Source organism: Amaranthus tricolor, chromosome 12 (assembly GCF_026212465.1).
Source record: "Amaranthus tricolor cultivar Red isolate AtriRed21 chromosome 12, ASM2621246v1, whole genome shotgun sequence".
In the NCBI taxonomy this organism is placed as follows: Eukaryota; Viridiplantae; Streptophyta; class Magnoliopsida; order Caryophyllales; family Amaranthaceae; genus Amaranthus; species Amaranthus tricolor.
The window spans coordinates 10776295-10792252 of NC_080058.1; the positions used below are offsets into that span (position 1 = coordinate 10776295).

General features: G+C 30.7%; 1 protein-coding gene and 2 non-coding genes across 3 annotated transcripts; 1 reads left to right on the forward strand and 2 right to left on the reverse strand.

Moving 5' to 3' along the window:
• Window positions 1-6360: 6360 nt before the first annotated feature.
• Window positions 6361-8982, forward strand: LOC130796804 (peroxidase 47). The gene is made up of 4 exons (XM_057659199.1): window positions 6361-6764; window positions 7379-7567; window positions 7682-7844; window positions 8491-8982. Exons 1-4 carry the CDS (start codon window positions 6498-6500, stop codon window positions 8886-8888), a joined length of 1017 nt encoding a protein of 338 aa, XP_057515182.1. The 5' UTR covers window positions 6361-6497; the 3' UTR covers window positions 8889-8982.
• A 3853-nt stretch (window positions 8983-12835) lies between these two features.
• Window positions 12836-12916, reverse strand: LOC130797385 (small nucleolar RNA Z155). The gene has a single exon (XR_009038853.1). It is a non-coding gene; the product is annotated as a small nucleolar RNA Z155 (small nucleolar RNA).
• A 74-nt stretch (window positions 12917-12990) lies between these two features.
• LOC130797384 (small nucleolar RNA R41) lies at window positions 12991-13079 on the reverse strand. The gene has a single exon (XR_009038852.1). It is a non-coding gene; the product is annotated as a small nucleolar RNA R41 (small nucleolar RNA).
• Window positions 13080-15958: the final 2879 nt, after the last annotated feature.

Sequence of the window (15958 nt, forward strand, 5' to 3'; positions counted from 1 at the left end):
GTTAAATTGTAGTATTAGAAATATTTCTCATGTTAAACTTGAATTCAAAGTACATATTTTTTTGTTAAATTGTATTTGAAAAATATATTTTGTTAACTTCGTATGCTTTAAATCATTAGTACAATATCACAACGATAAAGTTTGATAATAATCCGACTCCGTATCCGACTGCGTTGGAGGTCCGAGAGTCCGATTCGGGGCAACCTTGGAGTATGCATAATCTGACTCCGAGTGGAGGTGGAGTGAAAAAAAATGTTCGACTAAAATCCGGAGCAAAGTTGGAGTATGTATAATCCGAGCCGAGTCCGACCCATTGCCATCCCTACAAACCACATTCACAGATAATTACTAAATATGCAAATAATTAACAAACCACATTTTTAGCTAAATTACTAAATTACAAGTAAAAAATTAAAAATATAAACTTGCAAATTTACAAAACAAAAAGAAATTACCTTGATTTCGTGGGTTATGTAATAATCTACAAAGAAAAACAAAAAAAATTAGCCCTAATTTTCGTATGCTATGAACTTAGAAAAAACTTAAAGGTTTGAGAATTTAAAAAGAGAAATAATACCTTAATTCGTGAGTTTTGAAGATGAACAAGACCAAATGCTTTTGGTTTCAAAGGGTTTTGAAGAATGATGAACAGTAGAAGTCGTGGGAGAAGAAGAATATAGTCGAGCAGATGATGAACAAGAAGGGGGTTTATGAAAATTCGAAGTTTGAAGTTCAGAGAACAATTGTTTGAAGTTTGAGAAATTTCAAAGGAAGAAGAACCTGTTGTACGTGCGTGTGTTTATGGTTTATGCATGAAACAATAGGGTTCGTTTATGAAAATATACGTTAAAAGGCGCCTTTTTAAATTAGTTAATTGTTGCGGTCATAAAAGAACCGAAGCATTTGATTCTCTATTTGCTGCGGGCATAACCGAAACCGCAGCATTTGATGGAAATATTTGCTGCGGGCTCACAAAGAACCGCAGCATTTGATCTGTTCAATGACTATTTGCTGCGGGCAATGAAGAAACCGCAGCATGTGATTGGTTTTTTTGTTTTCTAAATTCTTTTTCCTATTTATTGCTGCGTATATAAAAAACCGCAGCAAATAAATGGCAGCAGATACGTTTTCTCCACTAGTGAATAATCAAGTGATGTCAATAATTTAAATAAAAATAAAAATTAGATATAACTTTGTTTTATTTTTGATTGAGTTTTCATATTTAAAAAACATCGCATAATATCAGCATTTGACAAATTTTAAATGAACATTGTTTGCGGTAGAGTATGCTTTGAACTAATTGTTATATAACCATAGGCTTCCATGGCCCTTGTTTGATGCTATTTTGATGAATGGTATGCAAAGTTTGTCTTTGCACTTTGGATGTAATATCTATGTTGATTAATGGAATGGAAGATTTCTTTTTGCATTAGTGACTACCAAAGTTGCATTGTCATTGCTGTATTAACTACGTACATGTCTCATAACTTCAATTGATTCCAAAACATCACAACTTAAAAAATGTCATTCCAAAAATTTATAGGTTTACACAATAGGACTATTATACAACTATATCTAAAAGATTGTAGACTAACACGATACATATTCATAACTTTAGCTAATTCTAAAATTTTAAAAAAAAAAAAAAAAAAAAGAGAAAATTAATACCACTTGCTACAATTTTTTCTTTCTTTGAAAAATTGTGCATCATCGTCCAAAGATTGAGAAGTCATTACTTAAAGAAGTAATATCTGGAGCCATAAAAAAAAAAGAAATAAAAAAAAAAATAAAAATAAACCCAAAAAACAAGATAAAAAACATAAATAAACACGAAGTTAAGCTAGATGAACATTATCTACAGATTATGTTGAGCAAGAAACAATAAAATGTCAAAACTGAGCAAGATTTTTGTAATAGCACAATTTAGAAGAAAAGATAAGATAAGTTAATATATTAAAGAGAATGAAGAATAGAAAGTGACGGGAGTAAGAGAGGGACATATTTTGTGTTTCTTTTAAGTTTCAAGTTTTTTTAATAAATACAATGCGCTTATAAAAAAAATCATCTATGTAGAGGATTTACAATTTAATTATGATTATGACTATAATTAAACCAGTATTAGTAAACCATTACCATTCCATCAAGTGAACATAAAATGAAATCATTCACGCGGAAAGCTCCACTTTTTAGCAGCTTTTTTTTGCTTTTTGAGTGTACGAAATTTGGAACCAATCAAAATGGGAACCAGCGCAATCGTCCATTGTACCACTATTTTGCCTTCATTTTAGTTATGACTTGTGTCCACTCTAGCACATACAACAAATTTTCTTATATAATTATATTAGTTTTTATTATTATTCTCCTCACTTAATATCAATTACTATTAAACAAGCCATAAAAACTAAATTAATATTTTTTTTAAAAAAAACCTAAGATATTAGTATGTACTCTAGAGATTTTAATAGATCTGTATTGTATACATTTTTTAATTTGTGACAGTGGTTATAGTTTTTATTTTTGTTTAAGGTATTATCTTAATTCTTAATATTTTATACATAAATAAAAATTGTTAAATATTAATATTACAAAATATTTATTGAAGGTTAGGATGATTCAAACAAGATACAAATTATACATTAAAAAATATAAGATAATATTGATTAATAATAAATGGTTACTATGCAAGTGTAGCAACAGTTCAAAGCCAAAGGTAGTATTTATGATATTGCTTTCATGAACATATAAGTTAATATTGAAGCTAAACCATACTCAATTGTGTTGCTAATCAACCCTTAATAATGTTCTACTTCCAATTGTTTTAATATTCAAGAAAGCAAAGTAAAAGTGAGATTATCTTTTGAATCACTAGGCTTTGTTATTCAATCGAGTCATTTGGAGTAGATGATGCTATCATGTTGCATGCATCTAGATGCTTCTAAATTAGTCAACACCTTGCATTGTCTTTGGTAAATGTTTTTTTTGTGGACTACTGTTGATTTTTTTAGTTAGTTTGTTTGATTAGTTAAAAATATCAGTTTTTTTTTGTCTTTTAAGCTAATTTGACAAGTCAACTATTTAAGGAGATGTTTGGTAATATAAAATTATATATTTCGTTGTTGGCCGTTAGTTGTTTATTATAAAAAAAATGGATCAACAAGCCAAAATCAATTAAAATATCGTTTTCACTTTTACTTAAATGTCAACTTGTCACTGATTTAAAAACCATTAAGTAAACACATTTTTTATTTTATTTTACTAATAAATCCAAAAAAAAATCAACTAAAAAACCAAATTAAAAGCAATTTACAAAACACACTAAATGTTTTGATAATGTACTCTCTAGTCAAACTTTTTGTAGTAGAATTAAGATTAACAAATCTCATGCTCATCCTACGGGGATCCAACTATATGTTAAAAATGTTGACAATCAAACCGACATTCATACTAGTGGGGAGAAAAATATTCTATAAACATTTTTAAGTGTACGCTTGAGGCTCACAATATATGTTGTTATTCAATTATATAACTAGTCAATGACTGATGTTGCAACATTTGGCAAGAAAGATCGTAGAAGAATACAGAAGTATAGATACACCAATTTAAGTCATAAGTCAAAAGTTAGGATGTACTAGTACTTCGTAACGTACAAATATGTTATTTGTGTAATACTTACGGCCCGTTTGGTACATGGTATTAGAGGGCGGTAATAATAATAAAATTAAGTAATAAAAAATTTGGTTGTTTGGATGCCTTCAATGGTAATAGATGGTAATAAAATAAGGTAATGAAATTACCAAAAAGGGCCATTTTTATTACCATCAAACAACCTGGTATTAGGCTGTAATGGTAATGAAGTATTATTGTGCTAATAAAATAAGGTAGTGTTGTTTCGAGCTGAAGAAAAAAATAATGAAGAAAAAAAGGTAATGTATGTAACTATCCAAAAAAATATTATTATTAAAAAAAGAATCATTAGATAGAATAATTTAGATACAATAATGCTTTTAGATACAAATATACAATAATGAAACTAAGAGTCATTACCATTTTTTATTACTAACAACTAAATGCAATCAATGGAATATTATCTTCCATTACCATTCTTTAATCATGCACACCAAACAAAAGAATCTTCATTACCAATTTTCATATCCATTCCTTCATTACTATTGCCATTACAACATTTCATTCCCATTACTTCATTACCATCAACCAAACGGGCCATTATTGTATTCGGACGCTATATTTCTAATGGATTACATGGATTGCGCTAATAACTTGTATAGTATCGCCTCAAAAATCTCAACTATATTTGGTATTTATAATAAAATTTGGCAAAAGCTACAGATACCCCCGGCCCTAAGTTGTTTGTTAAGGAGAATAGTAATATGTTTGAAAATGTTAAAAATTAGGAAACGAAATAGAAGATAATATTTTGACGCGTATTGTTTATTTCAAAATTTTATGCTATATTATATAATACTTTTTTTATTTTCTAATGTTCTTCCCGTTTATAATATTATGTTTTGGAGAGAGAAATTTGATTAAGATTTTTAAGACATATACAGATGATAAAATATATCCATATGAGATCTCGTTAGATTCGTCTTAATATATACTTTTTTATTATATATTTTTTATAATTTTTTATGATGCGTATTCAGAAATATTAAGGCTTAATATTTACGTTGAAAACTGTGCAAAAAATAAATGCGAAGAACAAATGAGAATAGAGGGAGTATAATTTATGTTTGTATAATTTAATTTAGTTTTAAATATACTATAGTCTATTATTTATAATTGATTTATAGTCTTATTAGCAAATGCACTGATGAGGGATTTCGTTAGCAATATTCATAAACTTATAGGCTTATAGCATGAAGCTTTAACACTTTGTTTGGATTGACGAAATTGGAAGGAAGTGCGAGGGAGAGATTTGGAAAAGGATAAATTTCTTTTGTTTGGACAATAAGTTTGAAATAAAGAATTTGATGGGCATTAATTAGTTCCTTTAATTTTATTGATGATCAAAATTATTCAAAAGTGAAAAGATTTGAAAGAAAAATTGTTTTTTCTTTTATCCTCATCCGCTTTCCTCTTAAACAGACAATGAAAGTTTACCTTATTATTTTTCCTTTTTTTCCCCTTTATTTCCTTTATTATTTTTTTTTTGCCTTTCTATCTTAAATTTTATGTAAACATAGCCCAAATTATTTAATAGCAGTTTGTTACTTGACATTTAAGTAATATTTTCTACGATGTTGATATAGTATACCGAAATCAAGTCTTGTTTATAACATTATATACTTCTATTATGTTATAATTAATTGTGTACAACCTTGTAAATGTTGTAATATAAGTCAACCTTCAAAATACTTGCCAACATAAAGATCGGTTATCATATATTTTTTTAAGTGAAAATTGTCAAAATAAATTAATATTTAATATATCTGTTAAATTTTTTTTAAAATAAACTAACCTATTAAATATATTTGCTAAAAATAAATTAACTATTATTTAATTTATAATTATTTGTAAAGTTTCTTTGTAAGTCAAGCTTTTAGGAATAAACAATAGTTGGATACATTTTCAGCAATTATACCAAATAAGTGAGTTTATTCAAAAATAAAAAATAGTTGAATTTAGTTAGAGTATATAACATATCCTGGTGCCTCAACCATCAGCTTAAGCTTTTGGTTGAGTTGGTTCCTTGATATGGTATCAGAGCCAATGTGACAAGAGGTCACGGGTTCGAATCTCAACCACCCCTAATTTAAAGTGGAATATTTAGTGCCAGCTATAAGGAGTGTCTGTGTTGCATCCACACTTCTAGCCCAAAGGGCTCTTGTGTGAGGGGGCGTGTTAGAGTATATAACATATCCTGGGGTCTCAACCATCAGCTTAAGCTTTTGGTTGAGTTGGTTCCTTAACAAATTTACATTCAACGGATCAAGAAAAATTTGTTTTTTTTTGACGGTATCCGGTACTGCTAATCACAAAATAAAATTTTGACAAATATTTTTATAATTACTATAGATAAACTTGGTGCCATTAGAGCAAATGTGTAAGCTCATGACTTAGTATTTGGTAGTGGAGAAACATTACAAACCGCCATATAATTCAAACCAAGTTTACGTGTCTATTACCATGCAATTAGAGTAATTAAGTAGGATTATCATCTTAATTTTGACATTAATTTTAATTTCCCAATTCAACGTGAGTGGAATCCAACAAGAATATGTTCCACTATTCCACTTTCGTCTTCTATACACATCCACTATACTACGTTCTCGTACTTTCTTTGTATTCCCCAACTATAAATACATCTCCTTAATTCTATTCATACACTTGAACTACAACAAACTAATTAATCATACTTTATAAACTATTAATTAGTGCTTAATTACGTTATTAATCATTATCATCATACCCACTATATCTTGCTCATAGAATCTATATATTAGCGCTTAATTAAGTACGTGTTAGTATTTAATTTGATGATGATGAGGCCTTCTTGTAACGGTGAATCTCCCATAAGTTTGGGTAGAGTGATGATGAGATACTTATTGGGAGCGATTCTTTTGATTGAAATGGTAGCAAGTGGTTTTAGATTGAGAGCAGATGCATTGTCTATGAATTATTATATCATGACATGTCCGATGATTGAAGGCATTGTAAGGAATGCAGTTTCTAGGGCTCTTCAGGATGATCCTACCTTGGCTGGCCCTCTTTTAAGATTGCATTTCCATGATTGTTGGATACAGGTATTAATCTAATTATAAACTACCTTTAATTTCTTTTTTTTTTTTTGTTTTTTTTAATTTAATTTGTTGTGTTGTTTGCTTCCACGTACATGATCAATAAAGATAAAGGTTTATATGTTGTTTAGAATATAACAGGCGGTAGTGAAATGACTTGATAAATTTTTATAATTTTTATTTGTGTAAAGTTAGTAAATATTGTTTGTAATCAATGGTTAATGGATTAGCTATAACATTTGTTGCAGCATTAGCTATAAGTATAAGTTTTTAGTTGAAATGGTTCCTTAATATGATATATTAGACACCAACGTTACAGAATGGTTATAAGTTTGAATCTCATCTATCCATCATTTGTAAGTGGAATATTTAATTATAATACACCATATATGAGGAGATTATGCATTGCATTCACACTTTTAGTCTAAATGAATCTTTTATGACAGGGTGTGATAGAGGATTGTAACCATGATAGAGTATATCTAGGGTCAGCCATAAACTTAAGCTTATGGTTAAACTTGCATATATCCAATCCTAGTCAAATATTCCCATCGAAGCAAGATTATAATCTTTATCGAGGAACGTAAATATTTTCATGATTTTGTTTTGTATATATACAGGGTTGTGATGCATCGATACTTTTAGACTCAACAAAAGATAACACTGCGGAGAAAGATTCTCCAGGAAATTTAAGCTTAAGAGGGTATGATCTCATAGATGAAATTAAGGACGAGCTTGAGGATCAATGTCCAGGAGTTGTATCTTGTGCTGATATAATAGCTATGGCCGCAAGAGATGCAGTTTTCCTTGTAAGACAATGAATAATGCTTTTAGATTAGATTACTTAATTATAACTAATATAATTAAATAACATGCGTTTCTAACTAATTAATTTAAATTGATGTGTTGATTAACGTACGAAGAGTGGTGGTCCAATATACGACATACCAAAAGGAAGGAAGGATGGAAGGAGATCAAAAATCGAAGATACAATAAACCTACCTTTTCCCACATTCAACAGCTCTGAACTCATTAGAGTTTTCGGACAGCGTGGCTTTACTGCTCAAGAGATGGTCGCTTTGTCAGGTATCTCGACTCATTTTCTTGATGATTTTTTATAATTTTTAATTAGAGGGGTTTTTAGCGTGTGCGAAATGATCGACCGCATGGGTCCCCTCTTTCATCCGTATATGAAAAAGTTAATAAAAAAATATGTTAAATTTATTAATAAAATAATTATATTTACTATAAATAAGATGCAAAATAAAAGTTTTGCACGAGGCTTTCAAATTTGTCATCAAAAATGTTCTGTTTTAATTATACACATTCAAAGATATAAAGGATTAAAATCTAAATATAGTGAGAACTTTTAAAAACAAGTATTTCCTCCGTTCTATTGCTACATTTGACTTTTTATGCAAGTCAATGTGTTATTTTGATTATTTATATATAAAACTATGCACATTTAAAAATTAAGTTAATATTATAAAAGTATGTGATAAGACGATTTAAACAAGATCTCACTTGACTATATTTTTTCTTACACATTGACAGTAATATGTAAAATAAACTTGAATAATAAATAGTGTTAATAGCCGTAATGTAGCGAGTATTTTGTAACGGAGGGAGTATATAGGAAGTATTATTTTGAGTGATCATAATGTGAATAATCTTGTATTGTGGGCCCATAACTTGGATCTGATGATGTGTTTCTTCCAAATACTAAACATAGGAGCCCACACATTGGGAGTAGCAAGGTGTTCATCCTTCAAGAACAGGCTAAGTAAATTTGATGCAACACATGATGTAGACCCATCCTTAGATTCTGATTTCGCGCAGACACTTTCCAAGACATGTAGTGCAGGAGACAAAGCCGAACAACCATTTGACAACACAAGGAACGATTTTGATAACGATTACTTTCAAGCATTGCAAAACAAAGTGGGCTTACTCACTTCTGATCAAACATTATATGATACTCCAAGAACTCGAGGAATTGTCAATGCTTATGCCATGAATCAAGCTATGTTTTTCCTTGATTTCCAACGTGCTATGGTTAAGATGAGCTTGCTTGATGTTAAAGAAGGTTCTAGAGGAGAAGTTCGTAAAAATTGTAGAACAATTAACTAATAATGGCTACTTGTATGTACTATAAATAATTGATAGGTTTTAAATGCCTATGGTGTAAGCTACTATACATTGTTAGTTTGAACGAGACTTATAATTAGCTTTTTTATGTAAGTAATACTATGTAGTTTGTTTTAAAATAATGATATGCTTTATGCATGAAAGATTAATTTGAAATCTATTTAATACTAATTGTGTTTGAATAAGAATTTTCCTCTCAAATGTAAATATATATCATGAAACATTTAGGGGTGTAAGGGCTTGCCTGGAATCCTATTACTAATTTAAGTGGTAAATATTTATGAATTAAAAAATATTAAAAAATATGAGAAAATATTTAAAGGAGAAAATAATTAGTGGGAAAAATTTAGATTGGTTTGGCAAATTTGACAACATTATTATCATAACTCCACCCAAAAGAAAAAGAAGATTTCACTTTCTTCATTACCATCATCTTCTCCATGTGCTTCAATGCCTTGGCTCACCTTGCTGGAGTATATATATTTATATGCTGAAATGGGGTAAATATTTATTTTCAAATAGAGGTGAAAAAGTGTTTTTTTTACTTTTTTTTGTCTATCCATTCAAGACAGCTGACTTTACCCAAAAAAATTACAGGGATACTGTTTTCCCCTCATTATAATCATTCCAGGTGTGCCCTAAGAGTAACTATATAACCTGTTTAGTTTACATTTTGCATTAGCAATGGATTCAAAAAGTCGAGTAACTTCAAAAGTAAAGCATAAGAGTCAATAGGTGTTCAGTGTTTTTCTAACTTCTTTCACCCATCATTGTTTTTATGGCTCGTTTGGTACATGGTATTAGAGGGCGGTAATGATAATAAAATTAAATAATAAAAAATTTGATTGTTTGGATGCCTTCAATGGTAATGGATGGTAATAAAATAAGGTAATGGAATTAGCAAAAAGGGTCATTTTTATTACCATCAAACAACCTGGTATTAGGCTGTAATGGTAATGAAGTATTACTGTGGCAATAAAATAAGGTAATGTTGTTTCGAGCTGAAGAAAAAAAGGTAATGTATGTAATTATCTAAAAAAATATTATTATTAAAAAAAATCATTAGATAGAATAATTTAGATAAAATAATGTTTTTAGATACAAATATACAATAATAAAACTAAAAGTCATTACCATTTTTTATTACTAACAACAAAATGCAATCAATGGAATATTATCTTTCATTACCATTTTTTAGTCATGCAACCAAACAAAAGAATCTTCATTACCAATTCTCATATCCATTCCTTCATTACTATTGTCATTACAGCATTTCATTCTCATTACTTCATTAGCATTAACCAAACGGGCCGTTAGTCCTTTTCTTTAATTTTTCTCCCATAAAACTAAGTAATCTCAAATAATTTATTTCACAAATTCATGGTGACTGGTTGACTGCAATTTTTTTCTTCAGCAAAAAATTATATATGCTTTCATTTCTTCTATTTTCTTCAACAAGATCGATGTTAAAGTTGAATTTTGATCTTATATTGTTTTACGTCTATTTAGGCTTCTATTTCTTTTAGGTTTAGATTTTAAATTACAACTTTTCACATTTTTTTCTAGTTGATTGTGGTGGGAGTAATTGGTGCTAATCAATAATCACATACAACATCTATTACTGTTATATTATAAATTGAATTGTTTGTGCAATTTGGTGTTGTTTGCCTAGATGTGGACATTAGGCTATTACTGTTTGTGCAATTTGGTTTTTTTTGCTTAAATTTGGATTAAATTATTGATAAAAAAAATATTGAAAACTACTCAAATAATAATTATATTTCTATTGTTTTACGGTTTAAAATGGACAAGTATTCTAAAAAATAATCACATTATATGTCGCTTTTGTATGAAAACTCAGCACGAACAATTGTCTTAATTTGAACTTAATTGATTGTAATTTAAAAAAATTTTAACATCACTTTTTTTTTTTTTTTTTTTTTCGGTATTAATAAATGGTAAATGGGTGGCCGTTTTCACAGTGGGTTAGAGACAAGGAATGTTCTCAAGTGTGTTTATCCTGTCAATGTTTTGCTGTGGGTAGGGCAAAGCGTGGCCGACGCAATGATGTTGTTGCTTAATGGTGGTGGCGATAGTTAGAGTCTGAGGAGTCTACTAGGATGAGAGAAGGAGCCAAAAATGTTATTTTCTCCTTTTCAAAATACTTATACCATTTGATCTTTTATGTGCTTACTTATTCTTTAATATTTTTAATTATATATAATAAAAAATTATAAAAAATAAATTAATAATCTTTAAATTGATCTGAAATTCAAATAATATTTCATTTCACTATATTTTAACCTATATATTAAAAACTAGGAAATTCCACATGGTAGCATCGAACTTTCATGAAACATCAGTCGTAGCACTTTTGTAAGATTTTTTCAAATGATAGTATCCAGCTTATGCCTTATTTAACTCTCGTAGCATTTTTCGTTAAATTTTCATCAATTTCCGTTTAATTCACCATTTTTACATTTCTACCCTTATAAAGTGTTGGTTGTTATCTTTATAATTTACCCTAAACAATTTTTATGTTCTTATATATTTAATTTAGTATTTCAACGTTTAATTCACTATTTAATTTATCAACACTCTCAAATGTTGTTACAATTTTATTTTCATTCAAATTGTTAGCATTTTTGACAAAAGGTGCCTTGAATTCCATAACATAAGCCATATTATTCACTTAATATACTTAGCTAGGGTGAATTATAAAAACAAAAATTTGAATGAAAACAAAATTTTGTCAAAATGATGAATTAAACATTTAAAAACGTAAAGATGGTTTAGGAAAAATTATAAAGACAACAATTAACATTTAATAAGGATAAAAACGTCAAAATGATAAACTAAACGAAAATTGACAAAATTTTAACAAAAAATACTACAACAATTATATAAAGCATAAACTGAATGTTACCATAGAAAACTTATAAAAGTATTACCACTTGTGTTTCATAAAAGTTTAATGCCATATGGAAAACTTATAAAAGTATTACCACTTGTGTTTCATGAAAGTTTAATGCCAGTATTTAAAATTTCCCTAAAAATAAATTATATAATGTTGTAATGTTGGGACTTGTAAGTAATATGGAGCTTGGAAGCTTTTTTAGTTTTAATTTTTAATAAAACAGACCAAAAGTTATATAGTAGTATGTCGGAACTATTTCATCTATTCATCACAATTTACATTTTACACCACTTATGATTTTTCATTTTAATCCATCATATACTCCATCCAACTTAAAAGAAATATGAATATGCCAATTTTTTGGGTTAATTTATTTCAAATATATAATTTTTATCTATGGTACATACTGTTTTATCAATTTACCCTTAAAATTCCTCTTTCAATTCTAAAAAAAACTAATTATTTATCAATTAATTCTTAAAATCACATGTCACCTAATATTCTGAATAATCTATTCTTTTTTAATATCTATGACAAATTAATATAGGACAATAAATGTGAATTAGAGATAGTATTAATTAATTTTAAAGCTTTTTTTTTGTCTACTCCCTCTATTCATTGTAAATGAGTTAAAAACAGTTCAGTTTCCTTGAGGCTAAATCAATGACATTGACTTCTACCTAAAAATACTCCATTTTCCTTTGACGCTAAATCAAAGAAACAGAGAAAAATTCATAATTAAATTGAATAAAAGTTAATATTAAAACAGTTTTTAAATCATGGTATGATCGAAATTTCACCTCCACCTTTACAATAGGAATTCAATTCACACCGGTAACGAAAAAATCAATTTCCATTCTTATATTTAGGCTGTAGCCGAAGAGATTGTCCATTAAAATTTAAAATTATTTTACGATAACAAGATCAATTAACCAAAGAATAATGGATTAAGAATCGAAAACGTTTATTAGAAAAAAGTATGCCAAATAGAAATAGTAAGAAGAAGAGGTGCCATTGAATCAGATAATTGTAGTCTGAATTTGTTTAAGGTCGACATATTGTATTTTCCGAGACAAATTTCATCACCTCAATGGCTCCAATTCGATATTATTAATTTTAAGTTATAAAAAGAGAAAAAAAAAAAGTAGAAAATGGAAAAAAGAGGAGAGCTCAGAAGGATCCATTGGTAAGTTCTATAATCAAAGAAACCATTTATGGTTTCTCAGAAAATAGGTAGATTTTCAGCATCACTGCATATTACTCCTCTTTTGAGAACAAAAAAAATAGAGACATCAATAACTTTACAGAAATGAAAATGAAAATGAAGATTAATGAAGGAAGAGAAGGATGGAGAATGAATGAGGCATAAAGATGCGTTCTGCTGTTTATATACGGATTTAAGAGTCTGCCATTAGGGTTAGGGTTAGGGTTTTGGAGTAGTCATTGATTTCAAGGATTGGGTTGGGCTTCTTTCACAGATGGGTCTGAACTCTACAGCCCAGTGAAGATTTGAATAAAATAAGATAATTGAACAACTTTTTTCCCAAAATAAACTCCGTGAAAACATAATTTCCAAAATAAGCGTCCGTACATCCAAATCATTGGTTTGGTATAAGTCACTGTTAGTAAAAGCGAAAGACCAAAAAAAAAATTATTAAAATCCATAAGTCGTTGTTACTAACAGCGACTTAAGGGGCTGATTGATCAACTCCTTAAGTCGCTGTTAGTAACAGCGACTTATCTCTTTTATTTTTAAAAAAATTTTTTTTGTACGAATTAAACTAGCCGATGTTAATTAAAAAAATAGCCGTTACGAACTTGAAAATAGCCGTTGTAATGATGTTCTATAATAACTCCATCATTTCCCTACTTCATTATATCCAATCTACATCAATCTTGTTCTATTGAATCAAATTTTAAAGGTAACATAAGGTATTATGTTAGTCTTACTCTCAATTTATAAATGTTAATATTATTTTTGAAAGTTTACTTACGTTACTATATTATATGTGTTCCGTAGATGTCAAAGGAGCATTGTATTGAAGAGCTTTGTGATTGTGGTTATGAAGTTGAGATTAATACAGATTGAAGCGACTTCGATCCAGGCCGTGATTTTGTTGCTTGCCCTTTCTACTTGGTTGAAGGATTAGGATGCACATACTTTAGATGGATTGATCCGGAGGGTACCAAATGGCAGAGACACCTAATAATACGGCTTAAAAAGGAAAAACAAGAGCTTAAAGATGAGGTTTTTAATCTCAAGAGACAAATAGATGATATGGCACATAGGAAAGAAGAGACTGAAAGGATTATGAGAAAGTCTAAGAAGCAATCTTAGTTAGCGATGTTGCTTTAGCGTAACAAATGAACTATTTAATTTGATATGTATTCGTTGAACATGAAACAAATTCAGTTGAATTTTCGAGAGCATTTTCCATATTTGAATATGATTGTCTTTTTATTTTTGATTTAATTCATACTGCATTCTTGGCGGAATGATTCATCGCCGAAAAGTCTGAGTACTTAACATTATTTCATTCATAATAAACGTGTGATAATACGATAAAAATATATACATCTACATATATGTTACAATTTATACACAAAAGACCAAATGTTACAAATATTTAGTATGTACAAATGTTCAATATATACAAACAGTATTCTAATGCTAATCCTCCTCCTGTACCCTATCTAACTGTGACGGTTTACGACGCCTCCTACGATAGTAAGAGGCCGTAGCATGACGCTCAGGTAGGGGAGGTGATTGATACTGTGATGATGTGGCACCCTGTGAGGACCCGGCACCGTAGTTCGGGCACGTTAAGTCAACCTCCTCAAGATGAATGTCGGCATGATGAGGAGATGACTCGTAATCGTACATAGTGGTGTAGGGCGCAGTCACTTCCGGAATGAAGTGTTGAAACTGTGTCCCTAGGAGTATGCCTTGGGCAATCTCCTGTACAGGCTCCTCTTGGGAGAAGCTGATGACAGATGCAATGCCCTGTGCCTGCAGTAAGACGTAAGTATTAATGAAATGTATAACGTGTAAGTTCTATGGATAATAATCAACGTTGAAGAATACTTACAAAGTGTGTCATCGTCGGTGCTGCGGGAGCGTACTAGGCTGCCGCCATGATACCTCTTGGTGTCATCCATCGACGAGTGATGGAGAGGAACCACGGCATGTAATCCGCCAAAGTAGGTGCGCCTACAGCCTCGATCGGCGCACCTTGAGCCAGCAGCTCTAGCCTGTCCTCCCAACGAGCGACATGGCGCACGTTGATCTCCAGCCAGTTCTTGGGCTCCCGACCCTTGCGAGAGTTATGGATCTCTGCCTCTGTGTCACATGGCGGTGGGATGCCCTGTACCATCCCAAATTGGCGTAGTACGCGCTCAGGGAGATGCACTTCGACTATGTCGAAGCAGATTAGAGGTACAGATGCTCTCCACGCCCCTGACAATATGCCCGAGTAATGAGGCAATGCAGCGTATGCCTCAGCGGGGTAAGGGTGAAAATTCGATTAATAAAAATTACGCAATGTGATAGTTACAAAACAAGTTGTAGTGAAGTTCTTACCTGGTCAGCTCGTAGTAGATCGAGTTGATCGCGGTAGAAACCCACGCTCGATCCTGTGTGGGTCCTTGTTCGTCTTTCAAAGGACCACCGCGATCCATACGACACATGTGGGGGTGGAAGAATTGGTGGCGCAAATGCACCACGTCCCACACTCCTCATCGGTTAACCAATGAGAATGTGCTCCCACGCCCAAAGCTATGAATTACAATTATAAGTAAGTAAAAGAAACACAAAAACATTTAATAAAAGAAACAAAGTGGTAACATGTAAAGTTAGTATTACCTGCAGAATAATCAGGGGCCCAGCGATCTCCTTCACGTTCTTCCGTGAAGCTTCACAAAGTCTCCTGTACAGATACGCTAGGGCTGTCGAACCCCAGCTGTACCCTGAGATGACCTCCCATGGCGCATCAAGCAACGTCAATTACACTAGTTGTACCCGGTTGCCAGTCTTGTCGGAGAACAAGACAGCACCAATCAGATATAAGAGACAGGCCCTAGCGTATATCTCAATGGTGGCCTCATCAGCACCTTCAGGGAGGTGCGAGAAGTTCTG

What these genes read in the sequence shown, in the direction of transcription:
- LOC130796804 (XM_057659199.1), top strand. Translation starts at nt 6,498, where the DNA reads ATGATGATGAGGCCTTCTTGTAACGGTGAATCTCCCATAAGTTTGGGT. An exon ending in TCCATGATTGTTGGATACAG is followed by an intron (nt 6,765 to 7,378) that starts GTATTAATCTAA and finishes GTATATATACAG; the next exon opens with GGTTGTGATGCATCGATACT. An exon ending in CAAGAGATGCAGTTTTCCTT is followed by an intron (nt 7,568 to 7,681) that starts GTAAGACAATGA and finishes TAACGTACGAAG; the next exon opens with AGTGGTGGTCCAATATACGA.